This window comes from Colletotrichum siamense (assembly GCF_013390195.1).
Source record: "Colletotrichum siamense strain Cg363 chromosome Unknown KSG_Cg363_contig04, whole genome shotgun sequence".
Taxonomy (NCBI): Eukaryota; Fungi; Ascomycota; class Sordariomycetes; order Glomerellales; family Glomerellaceae; genus Colletotrichum; species Colletotrichum siamense.
This window is the reverse complement of record NW_023501017.1, coordinates 2,000,278-2,020,834: the sequence shown is the minus strand read 5'-3', so window position 1 is coordinate 2,020,834 and position 20,557 is coordinate 2,000,278. Positions and strand designations below refer to the sequence as shown.

At 55.4% G+C, this 20,557-nt stretch overlaps 5 protein-coding genes across 5 annotated transcripts; 2 read left to right on the top strand and 3 right to left on the bottom strand.

The window, feature by feature from the left end:
• Window positions 1-276: 276 nt before the first annotated feature.
• CGCS363_v006483 (uncharacterized protein) lies at window positions 277-1,088 on the top strand (the record flags this gene model as incomplete). The annotated part of the gene is made up of 2 exons (XM_036638332.1): window positions 277-926; window positions 983-1,088. The coding sequence occupies 2 exons, from the start codon at window positions 277-279 to the stop codon at window positions 1,086-1,088; spliced, it is 756 nt and encodes a 251-aa protein (XP_036496350.1).
• Window positions 1,089-5,449: 4,361 nt separating this feature from the next.
• On the top strand, window positions 5,450-6,649 carry RSB1-4 (Sphingoid long-chain base transporter RSB1; the record flags this gene model as incomplete). Its single annotated transcript, XM_036638331.1, has 3 exons — window positions 5,450-5,820; window positions 6,027-6,437; window positions 6,490-6,649. 3 exons carry the CDS (start codon window positions 5,450-5,452, stop codon window positions 6,647-6,649), a joined length of 942 nt encoding a protein of 313 aa, XP_036496013.1.
• Window positions 6,650-9,226: 2,577 nt separating this feature from the next.
• Window positions 9,227-11,079, bottom strand: CGCS363_v006481 (uncharacterized protein; the record flags this gene model as incomplete). The annotated part of the gene is made up of 2 exons (XM_036638330.1): window positions 9,227-10,876; window positions 10,939-11,079. The coding sequence occupies 2 exons, from the start codon at window positions 11,077-11,079 to the stop codon at window positions 9,227-9,229; spliced, it is 1,791 nt and encodes a 596-aa protein (XP_036496012.1).
• A 1,091-nt stretch (window positions 11,080-12,170) lies between these two features.
• Window positions 12,171-12,605, bottom strand: CGCS363_v006480 (uncharacterized protein; the record flags this gene model as incomplete). The annotated part of the gene is made up of 1 exon (XM_036638329.1): window positions 12,171-12,605. The coding sequence occupies one exon, from the start codon at window positions 12,603-12,605 to the stop codon at window positions 12,171-12,173; it is 435 nt and encodes a 144-aa protein (XP_036496011.1).
• A 1,872-nt stretch (window positions 12,606-14,477) lies between these two features.
• dapA-3 (Aspartyl aminopeptidase) lies at window positions 14,478-16,014 on the bottom strand (the record flags this gene model as incomplete). Its single annotated transcript, XM_036638328.1, has 2 exons — window positions 14,478-15,901; window positions 15,957-16,014. The coding sequence occupies 2 exons, from the start codon at window positions 16,012-16,014 to the stop codon at window positions 14,478-14,480; spliced, it is 1,482 nt and encodes a 493-aa protein (XP_036496992.1).
• Window positions 16,015-20,557: the final 4,543 nt, after the last annotated feature.

Sequence of the window (20,557 nt, the reverse complement as noted above, 5' to 3'; positions counted from 1 at the left end):
ACAGAAGAGAGGGGCCCGGGGTCGATCCCATCAAGGACTTGTCCAACATGGCCTATTAATATGCCGCCGTCCTCCCCGTTCACCTCGGTCGTCTTCTTCTTTCCCTCTCCAGCCAAACAAGCCTCATCAATCTCAAGCATCAGCTTTTGACTCAACTTTGACTTCGGTCGTCCATTCTTTACCAAGCTCTCAGCTTAAACAACACTCTCTTAATCAACCAACCAACACTATCTTCGTCTTTACGAATTTAACCAACCCCCTTCAACTACATTCAAAATGAAGTACTCCATCGCCGCCGCTGCTCTCGCTGGTGCCGTCATGGCCCAGGAGCCTGCTTCCACCGTCTTCTCCACCCAGTACTTCACCGTCACTTCTTGCGCGCCCACCGTCACCAACTGCCCTGCCCGCAGCACCGTCGTCTCCTCCAGCGTCGTCCCCGTGACCACCTCCACCGTCTACCAGACCAACGTCAAGACCATCACCTCTTGCGCCCCCACGGTCACCAACTGCCCCGCCGGCTCTACCGTCGTCGTCACCGAGACCAAGGCCATCGGCACCACCATCTGCCCCGTCACCGAGACTGGCGCCAAGCCCTCTGCCACCCAGCCCCCCGTTGTCGTTGTCCCTCCCCCCGCCAACAACGGCACCGTCCCCGCGGCTGTTCCCTCCAAGCCCGCCACCACCGGCAAGCCTCCCGCCGTCACCACCGGCGCTGCTCTGCCCTCCGTCTCCGTCCCCGCCACCCTGGTGTCCAGCCCGGCCGCCCCCGTCTGCCCCGGCGTCTCCGTTAAGACCATCTCTACCTCCGTCACCACCGTTGTCCCTACCGTCATCTACGAGACCGTCTCTGTCCCCTGCGCTACCGCCACCGGCCAGAAGCCCTCTGCTACCATCCCCGGTGTCCCCACTGGCGGCAACGGCACTACGTGAGTTATCCTGATATCAAGTTTCTTGAGAATAGCATCACTAACACGCAAATCAGCTCTGTTCCCCCTACCAAGACCCCCGTCACTGCTGGCGCTTCCGGCCTGAGCGGCTCCGTCGCTCTCGCCGCCTTCGCCGGTGTTGCCGCCTACGTTTTCGCTTAAATCCTTTCCCTGGGACAATTCTAAAGGAAGCCATCACGGCTACGGCATTTAACGAACAACTATTTGGCGGGTCTTTTGCTGGAGTAGTAGAGACGAGACATATGTAAAAAGAGGCCCGTCTTCTCTTTGTACATGTATCATCTTAACGGAATGGCAAATACCATTTGTATCTAATCTTCTAATTGTATTTGGGGTCTGTTCTCGGTGGCGCGAGTGATACTTCTGGCGTTGGAAGACGCCGGAGGAGATCTCGGCCAACCAGACGAGCCTGGCTTTAACGACGATGCGGTTTGGTGTAACAAGATATCGGTGACATTCTTCGCAACGTGAAATTTCAAGTAGCCAACAAACTTGGCTCTGGCTCCTGGAAAGGGATTCTTTCTTCCAACGCCCGATTCCCTCAAGTGAGGTAACATGATCGCCCCTACAGCGATCTTCCCCGGACTTCGACAGCAGAGTGCAACTCACACTTTTCGCCGTTGGGCAGTGTTCCCACCCACAAGACGACACCGACACCGAATCACCCACGTACCCGACCGCCACCTTTGGACGACTGTCATCCGAACCCCTGCGAAAGAGACGAATACCCCTGGGACTAGCGCGGCACGGGTCTTGGCGGGCATCTGAGCATTGGACAACTGAGGGACTTTCGGGAGATTACAATTGGGACGAACGGCGGCCTCTGATTGGGCGCCCGACCTGAGATCAATTTGGGTGAAACGGCGGCCCCCCGCCCAACGGGGATCGAGTTATGAACGGCGTCACCGCGCTTGCATAACTCCCCACCGACAAACAATCCACCACCTACCCATCCTGTTCTTTTTTTGAGTTCACCGAGGGATGATGAGGCCCCGGGATGGGGGACCGAAACGATATGAAAGGGACCCGCGGTCAAGCAAGCACTCTACACCTCGAGCTGGGGTCATGCCGTCTCAGATCCTGAAAAGGAAGGCGATGGATTTTTTCTCTCTTTTGTGGCTCTCTGGGATTTCGAAAGGGCTGAGGACGATGCCCCGCGGGATCCTCATGGAGGACTAGAGAGGGCGCAGCATTGCCCGTCTCATTTCGGAAGAATTTTGGCATCCTCTTGGATGCTGGGACATCCCAAACCGCCACGGGCTTGATTGTCTCTGGAAAGGGCAGATGGAACGGCGACGACGAAATGACGACCGACAGGCTGGATCCGGAACATGATTCGACTCGTGGGGTATCGGAGGATATTGTACCACAATGCGTACGAGTCGGATCGCGGAGACGCGGGACGATTGCATGATCGACGACGGTGACGCCGCCGTTGGGTGTTGGTTTCTCGACGGGGTCGTTCTGGCGGAGCTACTATACACTTACGAAATACGTCACGACGGCACGGGTCAGGTCTGATGCGGCCTCCCGAGCGGCTTGGTGCGCTGGCGACCGCACCGCGTTACTCCTGGACTTGCACCCTTTCTGTCGTGGGCCGGCCTGCGGGTAGGCGTGCGGGCGGACGTCGTTTGATGGTGATCGGAATTTGACGGTCATGTCCGTCAGTTACGAAAAGTCTGAGGCATCCAGTTTTCGAGGCTGTGAGGCGCAGATCTCATCTGGGCAAACTCTTGGGATGGAGAAGGACGTTCACGGACCAGGGCAATCTTCTTGCTTTCTTTTTGTCGTCATTTCCAGACGACGCACGGGAGCGGTCGCCGTTCTGCTGTGTTTCTCTCTCATCACGGTATGTCTGAGCAGTCGACTTGCCGACCAGTGCTGCCCAACTGATGGAGAATCTCTTATGATCGTCTGCGAGCTCATACGTCGAGACTGTACAACGAACCATGGACATCAGTCAAAATGACACGACAGAGTGTCTGAAGGTGGCCTTCTAGGTGACGCGCAGTCCTTTTTTGCTTTTGCAGACTGCGACGTCTCACATGTTCAATGCCAGACTAGTATTACACCTGGTGGCTACGCTGTCATCAACAGACGGGAAGCATCGACGTGGCTGCCATGTACATCAAAGCCTGGTTTCTCAGACGGGACGGCATCGTCAGTATCAGCAACGATGGGACTCCAGACCGATTGCCCGTATGAGCAAGAAACGCCGTGACACTTTGCGGATATGGAACGTCGAAACCGTGGACACCAAGTTCCAGCGCATGCCTGTGAGCATCATACCCAACGGGCGGTCGAAAGAGTGCCAAATGGGGTCTTTGCAATCCATCAACTCGATGTGGCCATCCCCTCCTTCCTCTTCCAGCCTCATCATCCAAAAATGAATTTCTGTCACTGAGCATCATGGGTCTTTGTGGGTATGTTTGAGATAGACTCGGATCAGGCCGACAGGGCTGCGGAAACTCCACGGCCCACAGCCAAATCAGACGAACATCGTAGAAGCCAAAGATAGACATCGTCTGTAGTAGAGTGCTCTTGTCGTCTGAATTCGGGCTGAGATGATTAGTTCGTGGCCTCGCCCACATAATTGCCGAATCCAGAGAGCATGCAACTTTAAAATAGATGTGCACAACCGTTCTATTCTCACGCACCTATATTTCACCGAGCGGGTTGACGATCATTCCTCGTACCTACCGATAATAATTAATGATGCTCTCTTACCAATACTGAAGCCGCCTGCTGATATGTACGTAGCTGAATCGCAACTTCTGTAATATGGCCTGTCCGTGTTGTTTCAGAGAAAGAGGCCGCATGACTCGGCCCAGTTCGTCCCATCTCCTGAATATGCTTACCGCATAGAAACAGATCAAGCTTCGCTCGAAACGATTCTAAGAATACGTATCTTGAGTGCACGTGGTCACTGAGAGGTGTAATCGCAGATTGCATGACAAGGTCTCCGGTGGCTGCCCCGAACTCCGGGGCCCGGCCTCCGGCGCCGAGTGGCGGCCCCACACACGGACTTGGATCTCACAGCTTCGGATCACCGGCACATGACCGGCATGTCATTGACCTCGCACCATCAAATGCAGGATCGAGATGTGTCGCCGATCTCGCCGCTGTGCCGGCCCGAAAGCAGCTCCGTCAAAGGACGCGGAGGAAACGATCAACCGTCGGTCTAGACCCCTCAACGCGCTGTCCCGATTCGGCGGCATTGCGCGCGGGCACACCAGACGTGACGCCCTCGTTCCAGCGGTCGGCTTGAGTTAGCCCTCTAGCAAGATTTAAGACAGCGTGCCCGAATCGTCCAGCGCCTAAATCCGCCTTGGCATTTGAGCAGAGCCACGCACCCGTCCATGGCAACAGTCGGTGCGATTGCGACAGCTTCTTCCACTTCACAGGCAGAACCCTTGGCATGGCCATCACCACCAATACTTTGATGTCGTATCATGCATGCACCATGGTGGGATGAGCCTCAGATCAATGACACCTTCATCTCGTGTCGAGATTCCAACGCCCCGGTTGTGCCCAGCCCTACAGCCCCCAGTCAGCCTGCAGCACGACACATCATCCAAACCCAGCCCAACCGTCCCAACTTTCCTCCGACTTATCAGCCCGTCGTCATCTCAAGCCGTCCCTCGTCCCAGCTAATTGGCTGTTCCTCACCGACGGATTCCACGTTGCCTAAAATGGACGCTTTTGACGCGGCCCGCCCTTTCGCACTCGCTCGCACAGACCACAGCTTCCTTTCTCTCCCTGTTCGCACGCACGCAGCCACGCAGCATTCCTCTTCCATTCGCATCTGACATGTCCGTCCCGGCCCCGCTTCCGCACTCGCTTAGCAGCCAAGACAGACGCCGTCCCATCCTTAACGGCCGATCTCTCTCGCCCTACGCACGTTTCTTCGGTTCGCCATCCAGACGAAGGTTGTGCTGCCCAGCTAGCTGCGAGCGCAGAATGCATCCCTTTTCAGCTCACTGCCGTCAGGCGGATCGTCTGCTTCAGCCTCTTTCACATCGGCCGGGAAGGTGAACTGTCTCTGTCACACACCCCCGGCTGACGGCTGCACCGCCCACCAGCTCCGACATGATTGGCGTTGCTGCTCATCGAGCCACGAGCCTATCTGAATCATCGAAGAGAATGCGAGCCTTGGGGGCCCTTTAATGCGCCTAGTGATGACGAGTGTCTCCTCCGTACCTGGATTCCGCGATCCGTCTATGTGTGAACGCCCCCATCGTGTTCCGGACTCTAATCCAATATTCCCTCCCTGTGACAATCTTGTATGTATATAGCGTGGCCCCTTTCCGGTCCTGACTGTATCGACACGCTTGCTTGTTCCTCTCAGTATCCAAGGCCCGAGCACGATAGCCGGCATCCAAGACAAATCACATCTCCCAGCCGCGATCCCCATAGAAGAAGCCCTTCCCGCCTCCCGCCCTTCTCGAAGCCGTCCCGTCTTCATCTCACACTCGTCCAAACGAAGCAAACCCATCACCAAAATGGCCGGACCACCGCCGCCTCTCCCGCCGTACGTCGTCGTCTTCGGCCCCGACGCAAACTGCACCCTCGAAATCTGCGACATCCACTACAGCCTGTACAGGTACCGCCCGAACATCGCCGTCAACGCCCTCTTCCTCGCCCTATACGGCATCGCCGGCCTCGTCCACATCTTCCTCGGCATCCGCTGGCGCTCCTACTGGTTCATGACCTTCATGGTCCTCGGCTGCCTCAGCGAGATCGTCGGCTACATCGGCCGCATCATGCTCTACCACAACCCCTTCGCCTTCGTCCCCTTCATGCTGCAAATCGTCTTCATCACCAGCGGTCCCGTCTGGTACACCGCCGCCATCTACGTGACCCTTTCCAAAGCGTAAGTTTTCCTGTTTGTCCACCTTGTTTTCGGGTCGTCACTGTCATTTCGGCGACGTTTGCTTTTTCCTGGGGCTGGATCTGGGCGAACCTACCCCTTACACGCGATCGCAATCTTGCGATGCCAAAAGAAAGCATGCTGGTGTCAGAACGCCATAACCGAGAGACAACTTCGTCCGCTGACTCGAGCCTGTTGCATTCCACCAGCATCACCCACCTCGGGCCCGAACTCGCACGCCTGCCCCCCAAGGCACTCTACTGGGTCTTCATCGCGCTGGACGTGTCGTGCCTGGTGATCCAGGCCGCCGGCGGCGCCATCAGCACCGACTCCAAGGGCGACTCGGACCTGGGCGTCAACCTGGCCATGGGCGGCCTCGTCATCCAGGTCGTCGTGATCGTCGTCTTCTGCGCCGTCTTCGCCGACTACATGATCCGTTACACGCGGTCGAGCTACACGCGCAAGCTCACGCAGCGGGAGAAGATCTTCTTCGGGTTCCTGGCGCTGGCTGTCGCGCTCATCCTTGCGCGGTGCTCCTACCGTGTCGATGAGCTGAGCGAGGGATACTCCAACTCGACGAAGGTTACGGACGAGGGGCTGTTTATCGGCTTGGAGGGAGTGTAAGTTTGCCTGTTGTCTTCAGGTTATTCGGCATGCTGACAATGATTTCAGGTTGATTGTGCTTGCCGTATTCTCGCTGTGTCTTGGACACCCCGGCCTCGCTTTTGAGAACAAGACTGAGAGGGCCGAGGAGAGGAAGGAGTCGCAGGCCAGCGTGGAGAGTGCTATGAGCGAGACGACGGACAAGGGCAGGTCGAGACATGTTTCTTAGGTGATTGACGTGATTTTTGAGGCATTTCAAAGGTGCATAATTCCGTCTAGCTACATTTCTTTGGTTCGTTTTTTTGGTTAGAAGCGCGCATGATACACACATGAGCAGATTTCTGGTTTGAACAGCAACACTCCGTAGAGCTTAGCTCTGCGAATGATACGACTCTTAATGATCAATGAAAGCATGACGGTCCAATCTCGAGATCGTGATATACAGCGGGAAGTGTTCCCAACTCGATTAACTGAGCTAATCACATCGGTTTTTCATTTGCCTAGCCGATTTGGTTCAGTCAAGCCACTATTCAAATCAGTCAAATCAGTCAAATCAGTCAAATCAGTCAAATCAGTCAAATCAGTCAAATCAGTCAAATCAGTCAAATCATTAGCGCACTCACCACAGTGGTCTGACACAAAGCAGAAAGTATTTAAACAAGTACGACGAAGATGTCTTGACAGAGAGGAGGCAGACAGAAAGCATGAAGTGGTCATCCCACGCAGAAAAGTGGAGGGTGTCCAATAAGAGGCACTGTATCACGATATCTCAGCATCGATGTCACTTTGAGCAACTCTCTGATGTAAACAGCCCAGGTATACCCCGCAGATGGGCTTGACGGACGAGGATGAAGGTGGCTTTCGTCGATCACTAGGTTTTCAACATGCGCACTTCCACAGGACAAACAAATTTGATGGTAACATCATCGTTGAAAGCCAGCCAAGTCACAAGCCAGGTCTGATTGGGTGCTTAGAGAAGCTTCCCTGGCTGCTATCGCGAAAGCATTCTAAGTTCCTTTGGCAAGTCAGGCCTGTGGCTTGCTACGAGGGCTTCTGTCCCTGGCTTGGATACATATAAAGATGACCGAGGCGCCGAATGTTTAATATTCCAAACCAAGCAATCCATGCGCCAGACCCATTGTGTGCATGCAAACGACACCAATTGTATGGAAGGTCTTTATTAAAGCTTCATGACGACATCCCATACGTACGAAGTCGTGAAGCCTCCCTCGCACGATTGTTGAATACTTTGCGTATTCTTAAGACATATCTCAGAGAGCGACGACAATCAACGGAGACGACCAAGTCCAGAGATGCTATAATTACGCGTGATTCGGAATGAAGAGGTAATTAGTGTTGTGAGGCTCCTCAGTGTATCCTGGATCTAATCCACTACGTCAATCACATTGCTGTGGGCTGCAAGGACAGAAAAGTACTCAGAAGACTCTTATCAAGAAACAGATTTAAAGAACTGAGTGCGTCGAATGCTCGTTATAGTACGTATCTTGGTAACCATCGACGGGCTGACCCCTGCCTATGCCTCTGCTATTTCTTTCAGACATCTAGTCATGCTGCAAACGGAGAAGACAGCAATCTCGCAGTGGCCTGTTCCGTTCGTTGAATCTACGACGTAGGGCGTGAGAATAGCTTTGTACCCAGATCTAATTCGATATGTCAGCCTTTTCTCGAGTTTCGGCAACCTCAATCACCATCCAAATACGCGCCGTGAATAAGTATCCGCCGCAAATGATGGGAAATGACGATGGCATTGTCGTGGCAGATATACAAGCAACAGTCAAGCATCCCCGCGGAGTATACAAGATCCCTCAATGAAAGTAGCCAGGATCATGCAAACCTGGATCTTTTCGATGAAAAAAGGAAACCTATACCAAAACGCTCACATTGCGCGCCTGTCTTCAGAACAAGAAGGGAGGCCTGACGCCTTAAATACACACAGGTTCGGGGCTTGCCAGCGAGATTTGCACGTCTCCTCCATGACCATGGCCAAAAGCCTGGGCTTCGGAGGTTCCCGGGCACCGCCTGTGCAAGAAGTTTGTGAGGGAGTACTTACAAAACGATATATTCGTTCAAAATAACTAAATTATTCTCACAAAGCAATGTCAGTATCGACGTGTATGGGAAAAGCTCAACAATACGATGATCTTGTTCATAAGACATTGCGCTGCATCGATAAACACCTAATGAAACCGTCATTGAGTTGTCTGATGCCAGAGATACCTCATGTCTTAAATACCGTTCTGGATACTCACCAGACGTGGATGATGGACGCCTCGCAATGGTCAAGATAGATACAAATGGAAAGGCCAAGACTCTTTCGCCAAATGTCTCAGCATTTTTGAAAAAGGGCTATCGCCGCCTCCTACCCCATGACCTAAGCCTTTGCTCTGATGATTTCGTTGTGCCGCTATTTGCAAGCATTTTATCAAAGTCAGAGTATAATAGACATACACGCCAGACGACAGTGGCGGGCAACGTGGTGGTGGCACCGCTCAACACATTTCGACGGTCAGTGACGATGTGCCTCCATTGGCTTGGAGTGGTATCTAGACTATTCCGTTTGCACGTTCAACCACTCTGCGCTTATAACTCAGAAGTATGTTTACGCATGTATATAGCACTTGGGGCCTCGCATAGCAAAAACGCACCACAAGCATCAATGGCGTCGCGTCTAAAACCAAGTCAAAGTTCATAGTACAGTTCTGCATTAAAATCGTAGTGCCCATAGGCAGTCCTAGCAATGACATGATCGTAAAATACTCTATATATATCCATACACCCATGCGTCTCATACTTGACCGGCGACAGCCTGTCTCACAGCACCGGCCAGCTCACCGAACAGAATGCCCTTGAACACACTCTCGCCCATGTTCTGCGTCCAGTGTCCCGCCTTGGAAAGCTTCTCCTTCCAGAGCTTCTTCTGCTGCGCCGAGAGATCGTCCCAGCTGACCGCGGGGCCGTACACTGCCTCATCGTGGACGGCGGCCTGGAACCTCGGGACAGGGTTCTCCTCGGGGTGGGTAGGGGTGACGGCGTCCTCGCGGATGACGATCGGGTCTCCCTGAAGCGCGTGGACCTCGCCAATGAGCGTTGAGAGGAACTCGTTGGGGGTGTTGGGGTTGGCCAGAGGGCTCGTCTTGGCGAGGAAACGCGGGCTCACGACACCTGCCGACTCGAGACCGATCTGGAAGAGGACGGCCAAGACGAGGACGATAACGGTGGCGAGCGTGATGGTAGCCTTGGTGCCGTATCTCTTGGGTTGCAGAGCGACGGCGTAGCGCTGGGGCCTGGGCGGGCCGCCCTTGCGAAGGGGAACTTCCCTGTCGGTGAACTTCTTGAGCAGGATCGAGTGCACGACGACGGTGTTCTTCATGGAGATGCTGGCGAGCTTGAGGTACTGAGGACGGGCGGTCGTCTTGGGCGGGACGAAGTGGGACAGGGCGACGTTGGTGATGTTCAGAGGGTGGACCTCCTTCAACGTCGTCAGGCGTTCGAGGTTGGTGAGGAGCTCGAGGTTCGAGAGAGACTTGTGCTCAACTGTGAAGAGCGAGACGGAGCGGTCTTGACCTGCCACGGCGACGACGAATTGCGTGTTGCCGAGCTTGGCCTCGGGCGTTGACGCCGGATTCAGGTTCCGCACGGCAATGGTAGTCGCCTGCGTCACTGTCTTTGGCAGCTTGGCTGACGCAGCCAGACGGCCCTTCTCATCCTCCTTCATCGGCAGCCGGATGCCCAGGAGAACCACGCCAGTGCGCTTCGGAAGGTTGCAGCCTGCCATGATGAAGTTTGGCGACAAGTACCGAATCGACCTGAAGATGGGCGTGACACCGGCGCCGTCCTCCTTGATGGTGAATGCCAGGTGCGGCCCATCAACGCTGTTCTTGGTGACGTTCACAACGAAGAGGTCGCGCTCATCGCAGAAGGCTACCTGGAACGTCTCGTCTCCGGTCTGAATCACATCCAGATCCATCGCCTCCCTCGAAATCTCCAGCGTGCCCCTCGGCTTCACGGCGGCCCCAGAAGCGGCCGACACCTCGAACAGCGAGATCTGCGACTGCTTCGCCAGGCCAGTGGCCACGGCGCCCAGCTGGTGCTTCTCGCCAAAGGGCGCGGACAGCCTCAGCAGGCGCTGGTAGGCGTCCTTGTCGTTCTCGGCGGGGGCGAAGAGGGCGGTGCGTGAGAGCTCGGCGAGGTTCACGCTCGGGCTGTTAGCACCGACGGAGAGACGCGCCTTGCTCTGCTCAACGCCGAAGACGCGGAAGTGCTCGTTCTTGCCCTTCTCGACGTCGGCGGGGCTCGAGTTGATGCCGGCGTAGACGTGGGAGGTGCGTCCCTTCTTGGGGCCGACGGCGAGGGTCATGACGCTGTCCTCGTTGCGGCTGAGGTCGGCCTCGCCGGCGATGCGCAGCTCGTCCTTTGCCGAGGTGTCGATCACTGTCTTTTCGCAAGTGTCAGTCGCATTCTGTCTGGGGGGCCGGGACGGCAGGGATGGGTGCGCACGATCTTGTTGGCGACGCCGGACCTGTTGGCGCCGCCGCCGCCTCCGACGAGCAGCCTGTTGGCATCTTGGGGGTCGAACTCGCAGGCGTAGGGGAGGTAGTCGAGGGTGAGCTTCGCGGTGTCAAAGGGGGAGGGAGCCATGGCTGGCGGAGCTGGAGCGTCTTGGCGGCGGGATCAGTTGAATCGAGACGGGTCGTAGGGTTGCGTGGCGGGCTCGTCTGCAGGATTGGACGTTGAAAGACTCAGAGTTGGACCATGTTTGGGGAGGAGGTCGTCTGGCGCAAATGGAATGAGGAGCAGGACACTCGGGTTGATGACGTTCGGGCGGAAAAAAAGAGTTGGCCATCTGGCCTTGTCGTTAGGGGCGTTCTAGACTCTGGGACTCCACGTGCGGTGCAGAGCTGAGAGCTGGAGCACGGGGCAGGCAGAGCTGTCAGAGCTCAGCTGGGGACGCTCAGCGCCGTAGATCCCTGTTCGTGGTTCTTGGTCGCTGCACTAACAATTTCCCCTGCTCTCCACGAACCAGTCTTGCAGCCGCCAAGTCGGATCGTCAACTTCATCTCAACCATGTCATGGTGTTGGGTTTTTCTGAATAACTCCATGCGGTTGAACATAGGTCCACACTCAGGAATCGGCATATTACTGTTCTCCGACGATGTTTCCATACCACATCCCAGCGAGGATCTGCACATCTCCCGGAGAAAACTTACACTTACCCGCGTTGATGAGTCAGGAGCAATCAATACACGTATTTGTATTGTATTGTATTTTGTAGTGTATCGTATTGTATTTTGTCGTGTATTGTATTGTATTTTGTAGTGTAGTGTATTGTACTGTACCCTGTGGTGTATTGTGTTGTGTTCAATAATGTGTTTTGTGGGATTTCGTGTTGTATTTTTCAATGTGATGTATTGTATTGTATTGTATTTTTTGCTGTGTTTTGCTGTATGGTCAATGGTTTCTCAACATAAGTGATTTCAACAAGACCACACATTACTTCAAAGACATCAGACTAGCATTGGTCCAAAAACGTGAATGTCATTTCACTAATGATCTGTAAAGCAAGTCTCTCCAGATGAAAGCGCTGTTCCTGTCCCAACACCAAAACGCCCTCTACCCTCAACCGCTACACCGCGCTGATATCATATGCCACCCCTCGCAACGTTACCCCATAGCGTCAAGAATTTCTTCCCACCCTGAATCTTCACTGCTCAACTCATCTCAGCTCCCCTTTACATGCGCAAGTGGCGGTAGAAACGGTAGACATCGCTGGGGGTGAGGCCCAAGGTGCCCTCAAGACGGCAGTCCATGTTGGCGAGCTTGTTGGTCTCGAGGGGGCGAATAGTACCCTTGCTTTCGGGAGAAGAGGACTGAGGGTCCTGGGACTGCTGGGCCTGAGCTGATCCCTGTCCCTGGGTGCTCTGCTGCTGGCCATGCATCTGCATCTGGGACGCGGGGCGGGACGGGGGCTGCTGGTCAAGGCAGCTCTCGCGGCGGCAGCGCTCCTGTCGTTTCTGGCGACCAAGCTCGGCGCAGTCGTGGCAGAGCTGGTCGTGGAGGTAGGTGTGGAACGGCTCAAGGAGGTGACGGCAACGGTTCTTGTCACAGGGGAAGCTGACGACCTCGTGGTGGGTGCACTTGTAGTAGTAATAACCGCTCTGGCACATCTTGGCGGTTCTTGTGGCTGTGAAGAAGTGTTAGTTCTTTGACCAAGAGGAGTTTGGGACAAAGGCTGGAACATACCGGTAATGGTGAGAATCTGGTTATGTTGCAGATATATGGTGAAGAAAGGTGCGCAAGTAAGGAAGTTGAGATGTTGAGATGTTGCAATAGATGAAGCTCTGGTGGATGATCGACGTTCCGATGAATTCAGTGATAGTTTAGATGATCTGCTCGACCATCTTTCTTCCCGAAAAGAGAATTGCGGTGTCAGAACCTGTTCGATCAGAAAACCTGGTCCTGGTGGCTGTTGAGATGGTCAGGGTAGGTTTTCGGACGCGGTGGGCAAGAACACGATTTGCAGGAGACGAGATGGTAAGTCGAGTGGGACGAGCTTTGGTTCCCCTGGGCCGTTCTCGGAAGCTGCGGCTCTGCTCTCTGACGCGTGAATCTTGTTGTCGATATGGAGATCTCGAGATTTGGGCTCAGAATGAGCAGTGACGAAACGTTCGACCTGAAGTATCTCGGATTCGAAATGATGTCGCAGAGTCGGAGTTGCTCTGGTGAAGCCTCGACGTGATATCTGTCGAACGTGGCTCCCAAATCGGCAATGTGAGAGGTCCGAGTTGATGTCGAGGCTTGAGTTGAAGTTTGAAGAAAAGCCTCAGGCGGGGTCAGACTTAAATGGGGGCTCAGTCGTCGCTGAGAACAAGAAGGGAAGGCGCTGTTGAAAAGTCGCGTCGTGCCTGCTCTTTTCGGTGCCTGGCGGGACTCTCAGGTCTAAACACCACCTGATTGATTACTTTGAGAAGAAAGTGAGGAGAGTTCGGTAAAATGAGTCGAAAAGTTGCCAGCCAAGTAAAATATAGAACGGATTGATCAGCCAGGGGTGTTGAGATTGTTGAATGTTGGTGATGTTCTTTGAGTGCAGCCGTAGGCGCTGAGATGAAACCTAAGCTCCCAGATTAGTTTAGTGAAATAGACGTCTGAGATATCGGAAAGAAGTTCAGTATGTATGTAGTTTCAGATGGGAATATGAATTATCTCAGGGGGGGCAAGAGCAATCGCATTTGCAGGTTGGATCGAAGGATGACTTACCACTGAGTGAAGCGGGGGCTTGGTGGTGAAAATCGTCGAGCAAAGTCAAATTTGGACGTTCAAATTTGAGTTAAGACTTTGACCTCGACTTGATGAGGAGAGATTAGAATGAAAGGGTGCTGATATACTCGTGTTGTGAAGTGAAGACGCCTCCACCCCTGTGTATGAGTTAAATGTGTAGTCAGAAGAATGGTCGCTCAAGCCTCGAGACGGGGCTGATTTAAGTAGACGTGAGGATTGAAGAGGTGGGATGAAAGTTGACAGAGGGAAGAGCTAAAGGAAGTGAAGCCGTCGTGACTCTCTGAAGTATTGTTGAGTTAAGTGAGACTTGGTCTGCAGATTTCAGCAAATATTGTAGAAGTGAAGATGCCTCCACCTCTGTTTCCGACGTGTAGTCGGAAGAGTTGTAGCTGATCGTCTGAAAAGAAGCGATTTAAATAGACGTGAGCAGAGCAGAGATGAGATGAAAGCTGATGGAGGCAGGAGCAAAAGGAGGTGAAGCTGTCGTTTCCGATCTGGAGACCTAATTCAGGGGAGTTGTTCAAATCATATTCATCAATAATGTCCAGATGAAAAGGTCGCCATCACAAATTCATAAAAAGCGACGTAATTGGCAGGACGAAATGTAATCGCCAACATCGAGCACATCTCCGGGGTCATCTTCACATCAAAGTCAGACGACCAAAGCACATTCAAATGTTCAAAATAAACTTGTATTCTCACAACCAACACCACGCCGCCGCAACGCCACTAAATTCTTACACATCAGCACACCAGCAAACCTAATCCACGAGAATCTTCTCCTCCAGCTCTCCGAACCGCTCGTAAAAGCTCTCAAACAGCTTAATAGCGTGCTCGACGTCGGCGCTGCCGCCCGTCTCGCGGATGGAGTGCATGCTGAGCTGCGGGTTGCCCAGGTCGAGCGTGCGGACGCCGAGCTTGGCGCTCAGCATGGGGCCGATGGTGCTGCCGCAGGGCGAGTCGTTGCGGACGACGAAGAGCTGCAGCGGGACGCCGGCGAGGCGCGCGCACTCCTGCAGCAGGACGATGCCCGGGGAGTTTGTCGCGTAGCGCTGGTTGGCGTTGACCTTGATGACGGTGCCGCCGTTCATGGCGGGCTGGTGGGAGGACTCGTACTTGCCGGCGTAGTTGGGGTGGACGGAGTGGGCCATGTCGGCGGAGACGAGGAAGGAGCGGGAGAGGGTCTGCTCGTAGGCGGTGGACTCGTAGTCGCCGCCGTCGTGGGAGGAGACGGCGACGTACGAGCCGTCCGAGGCGGTGTCGCGGCTGCCGGGCAGGGAGGCGAGGCGGCGCAGGACGGCGGGCAGGAGGTTCGAGTTGGCGCCGTGGGCGGAGGTGGAGCCGATCTCCTCGTGGTCGAAGCACGTCACCAGGCGGATGGTGGTGTCGTTGTCGAGGACGTTTGCGTCCTTGACGGAGGCGATGAGCCCCTCGACGGAGCAGTACGTCATGTTGAGGTTGTCCAGGCGGGCGGAGAAGATGAACTCGTCGTTCAGGCCGCCCAGGCAGGACTTTTGGATGTCGTAGAGGACGAGCTCAAAGTCGACGACGGCCTCGGGCTCGACCTCGGCGTGGGCGGCGATGACGTCCAGGATGTGCGGGTGGTGGCGTTCCGTCATGGCCTTGAGGGGCTTGAAGTCCTCCTGGGAGTCGTCCGTGTCCTCGGGCTTGGCGGCGCCCTTGTTCAGCTCCGCGGTCGCCAAGCCGGCGATGGGGAACAGCTCGCTCTCCTTGTTGGGGTCGAAGTTGGAGCTGCGATCGAGGTGGATGGCCAGCGTGGGGATGCGCAGCAGGGGCTTGTCGACCTTGATCAGCTTCTGGACGAAGTTGCCCTCGCCGTCCTTGACAAGCACGCGGCCGGCGATGGAGAGGTCGCGGTCGAACCAGCTGTGCCAGATGCCGCCTCCGTAGGTCTCGACGCCGACCTGCAGGAAACCGACGTTGTTCTTCTTGGAGACGGGCTTGATGCGCAGGCAGGGCGAGTCGGTGTGGGCGCCAATCATGGCGACGGGGTTGCCGGGCTTCCACTTCTTGCCGATGGCGAAGGCGACGATGGAGGAGCCATTGCGGGTGAGGTAGTATTTGCCGCCGGGACGGAGGGTCGAGTTCCAGGAATCGCGCTCCTTGATCTTTGTGAAGCCGGCCTTCTCGAGGAGTTTCGAAGCGGTCGCGCAGGCGTGGTAGGCTGGAGGCGGGGAGTGTGAGCTGCGGCTGTCTGTGGGGTGGGATGCAATTCTTACGAGTGGGAGAGGCGTTGACAAAGTCGACAAAGTCGAGGGCAGCTTGGGGAGGAGCCATTGTGCGGGAGGTGGTCGAGAAACGGGTTCGTGGTTGGAGGGGTCGCAGCACGGTGATTCTGGCGATGGCGATGGCGATGGTGGGGTTGGCGGTGTTCGGTCTGGGAATGCTTCGGCACAAATAAGATGTAACCGGGAGCATTTAGGGTTTGGCAGGACAAGGGAAACACGGATCGATTGCAGAGACGGAACGCTGCTGGTCTGCCTCGTCGTCTGCTCTTTTCGTTTTCTTTGCAAGTCGGGGATCTGGGAGCTATCTGGTCACGAGGGGAAGCTCGTCGACTATCGCTATCGCATGTCGTCAAAGGCAACCCGACGTTGATCCGCGCCGAAGCTGGGATTGTCTCCTTCACCTGCCGAAAAGGAACGAGGTGGAGCGCGTGCACCGGCTTTGGCTTTGCTTGGGGATTGGGGACTTGGAGACTTGGGATTGGGGGTTTTGGGCTGGGCTGGGCTGGCTGGGGCACCAAAGAATCACCGTCCTCTCTGCCTCTCTCTCTCTCTTCTTTCTCTTTCTCCAAGAAAGATACGTACCCGCGAGTCGTGGGTGCCCTCCCTCAGCGCCTCCAAGGCGTATCGGTACTCGATGAAGCTGAGCTAAGACGCCTTAAGGTAAGGCAGCATGCGCATCCATGGCACAACTAGTCGTAGTCGGGAGCGCAAGGCCAGGCAAGGTCACGTAGGGGACCTCGAGTAAGTAGCCGTGACTTTTGGGCAGACGGTCAGCATCGATCGCCACTAGGTGGGTGACGGACCAGCATGGCAAGGCCACGAAAGAAGACCACACTCTTCTTCTACTTGTTCGACCGACGACTCACATCGCCAACAACTCGTGCAAACAACTCTCTCTCTCTCTCTCTCTCTCCGTCACGTCTCGCCCTCCTCGGCTCCTGAAGCCTCCTCCCTCGTGGGCCCTCTCTCATCCTCCTCAATTGATGTGAATGGACCCTGGTAAAACCCCCGTCCCACAGAGAACAAGCACCACACCTCTCAACATCCGTGGCGGCAAAGTCGACCAACACCCTTGTCATCCTGGCGTTGCAGCACGACAGATACGGAATGACCCCCCTCCTCCCATGTTCTGCAGATCCCAGGGGATTCCTTGACGACACCCACTTACAGACGCCAGCCAAACTGGCCCGCACCCTACACCAGAGACAGAGGGCAGCAGCAGCACCAGCATCCATCAACACTTGTCAACGCCCCTTGCCCTGTTCCTCTTTCTTCCTCGTCCTTCTTCTCGCCTTGGACGAGAGTGTATCCGGAAACCTGTCTTGGTGGCAAGATATACCACCAAAGACAACAAACTGCTATGGATGCGCTTGCTGTAAATGTCAGATGTACACGACAACATAGTACATGGTGAAACTCTCGTCTGCCCTCCCTCCCCCCATTTCCCACGCAGCAGACAGCACCACAGCTCCGTACCCGTCGGGGGAGCCAAGCTCATTGGCGTGACCCCAAGAGACGTCTCCCCCCTTTGGGGATGCCCTGCAGCTGCTTGTCTGTGCACTCCCCACCCCAAGAGCCAAGCAGCAAGCAGCGCAGCACAGCGACGGGCACCATGAACAGCGCTCGTTCGTCGTCGCCGGTTCCCCCAAAGGGTCGCCCAATCTCATCTCGCCAAAGGGGGAACAGAGATCTCTGTCTGTAAGATACCTTTGATGGTGGCAGCCGACAGCGGTTCTGATGGAACTCTCGCCCCCAAAGGTTCAGACCGACAGGCCAGCTGGGAAACATCTCTCTCTCCACAAGCCCCCCTGCCAACCTCGCTCCCCTCGCCCAAAGGAAAACCTCCATTGAACCCATCCTCACGCGAGCCTTCATATATCGACGACGCTGCAGAGACAAAGATCTTCCCGTCAACCCAGCACCAAACACAGTTCGCCCGCGGCTACGGGCTGCGGGCTAAGAGCTACAGGGCCGTCAGTTGGCCGCGTCCCTCTTGCCCGGGAGCCTCGTCCGTCGTCGATCAGCGCCTCACCAGCGCCAGCACGTCCTTTCCCTCGACCGCGGTCCGCCGCTTGCTGCCCACCCACCCCTGTCCACGACAAAACTAGTGAGCAGGGGGACTCCATGGCTGCCGCGACCCCATTTGACAAGCCGCCCTTCTTCTTGCTCTTCCCACTGTGCATATACCGGGTTCTTGCACACACAATACCTCGCTGTAATCGAGAACCCTCAGACTCTCGCGATTCCTGCGGCGTCGGATGGAGAATCCCATCATCAGGCCTAGAACGCAATATCGTCTTCCGAACGAGTCTTGGTGGTCACGAGGTTGAACCACTCGCAGTGCTATATCCATCGCAAGCCAGAAGGAGGCTGAACACGAGTTGCCATCGGGCTGGATGTGGGGGGAATGAGAGCCGCGCTTGAGCTTCCCTCGCCCATTCCTTATGCCTTCCAGAAGACAGCCAGCAGGTCCCCCTCTCACAGAGTGAAATTCCTTCCCGCATAACCAACCCCCATGACAACTCGTCCGCCATGAAATCCGTAAAGAAAAAACCTGCATTATGCGAGATGCAAGATCTTCGAACGACAGTCCTCCGACACCCATCGCGGTCGTCCCCTTCTTTCCATTTCAGCCAACACATCAGTCCGTGACCGTTTGCGGTTTGCTGTCAAACCGGGCCCCAATATCGTCGTGGACTTCGGCTCGACCTGAATTGAACGTGGCCACACAATGGCTTGATGGCGGCCGGTAAGGGTCAGCAAAAGCCACCGTCTTTTCGGGGCTGGGCAGAAAATACATGGCGAAAAGAGAGAGAGAGGGAGAGACCGACAAAATGAGACGAAGACAGCCCAGTGCCGCCTACCGAGATTCGAGCCAATCATTGCCGTTTCTCGAGCCACCCGTCCAGGGTCTGGCCTTGTTCGCGGATGGGCACCGTCCCAGCGACACGCAGACGCTTCCGTCACCTTCCAGTGTGATCCTCAGGGGGCATGATGCCCTGTTCCTCCATGTACCTTGTCAAAAAAGTTGCCTCGACGTTTTTGATATGAAGCAATGCGTCTTCGATTTAGCTGTCTTGTTAGTGAGCTTGAAGGTGTATATGATACGCGCAAGCTCTCCTCACTCAGCCATGCGGTTTGTCGTTGAGAATGAGAAAGCCCGTCGTTGAAGCTCACTCACATCAGGGCGACGAGGAGGGAAAACTGGACATGGAACCTGGAGTGGCCCTGACCCACCACCATGGGGGGTCTGGCCCCCCTGGTTACCCGGGTCGTCGATTTGAGTGCGACGATCAGACGTCGTTGACTGTATCAAAAGAGCTGCCGTCTGTACCGCGATCCTCTTTGTTCAAGTCTTCAGGTTCATCACACCCCAAGAGCTCTGAAGACAGCCCTCCAGACCGGCGTGCGCGGCTGGCTGAGGAGGCGAGAACTAGCCCATCCGCATCTCGATTTCGCCTCGCGGTACCGTCGACATCAGATACGGGTCTCATTTCATGACGCCATGCCTTGCGAATCGTTGTTTACCGGTATGACAAAGCCCAAACTCACGCCATGATGCACCCCAATGAGGCCAGGTGATTGCGGACTACAGACAACAGGTCATTCGGTCTTTTCTTGTTGTACTGTTCTCTTCCATCTTCTTCATTATCTTCATGCCTTGCCGTATCAACTTCTTCCCGTGCGAAGCTAGCTCCCGCACTGGCAGTTCGAAACTTTGAAAGGGCGCGCAGATCATGGAGGGGAAGTGGATTGTTGGCTTACTGCCCGTAGGCTTCAGAAGCCTTCAAGGTCCTAGGCTGGAGCAGCCGTTTCGACCTTGAGAGTGAGTCGTGGGACAAGATAAATACGCTCGAGTGCGTTAGCTGCATGACCCTCGCCCGTGCCGTTCAAGCGGGACGAAGGCGTAAACCTAAATTGTCCAACTGCTGCTTTCGTCCGTCTTTTGTGTGTATCTCACTGTGAAAGGCCCTACTACTTAGTACATGCCTGCAGATGGCACAGAGACCTCCAAAGCGCTCAACGGCACCGTCTGCATCTGTTCCCAAGATGAGTGCAGGCAAAGGGAAAAAAAGGGGCGACCTGAAGGAACTTGAGAGGAGGTCCACGCAAGGGATCCCCCAGCGGAAGACAACGGCTGGGGAAACAAGAGGGTGGGTTGGTCTGCGTTGTGTTGCGTTGGCCTTGCTTGAAGCCGTTTCGCCTGCCTCTTCCAAATGGTCGCCTGTCAGTGGAGAGACATCGTCTCACAGTCGGACGCTCGTCGCAATGCAGGTACCAGCAGATCTGCCAGTGCCTACGGCGACGAACTGCGACGACCAGATGATCCCCGCGCAGCCGCCTCTAACAAGCTGGTTACAGGCAGCTTCAGTTCGCATATGCCTTGTGGGCGGCGGTCCTGGGGGAGGACATCTGCCAGCATCGCGCGGTCCAATGTCTTGTTCGTTTCCCTCCTCATGTTCGCTGCCAGCACCGTGTTTCTTTGAACCCCGTGCCCCTGTCAGCCACTCGGGTGTGGGAGCGGGGGCTGGTGTGCACATGTCTTGGTGCTAAGGCGCCAGACCTGCGCAGATGTTCTCTTTTGGGCTTCC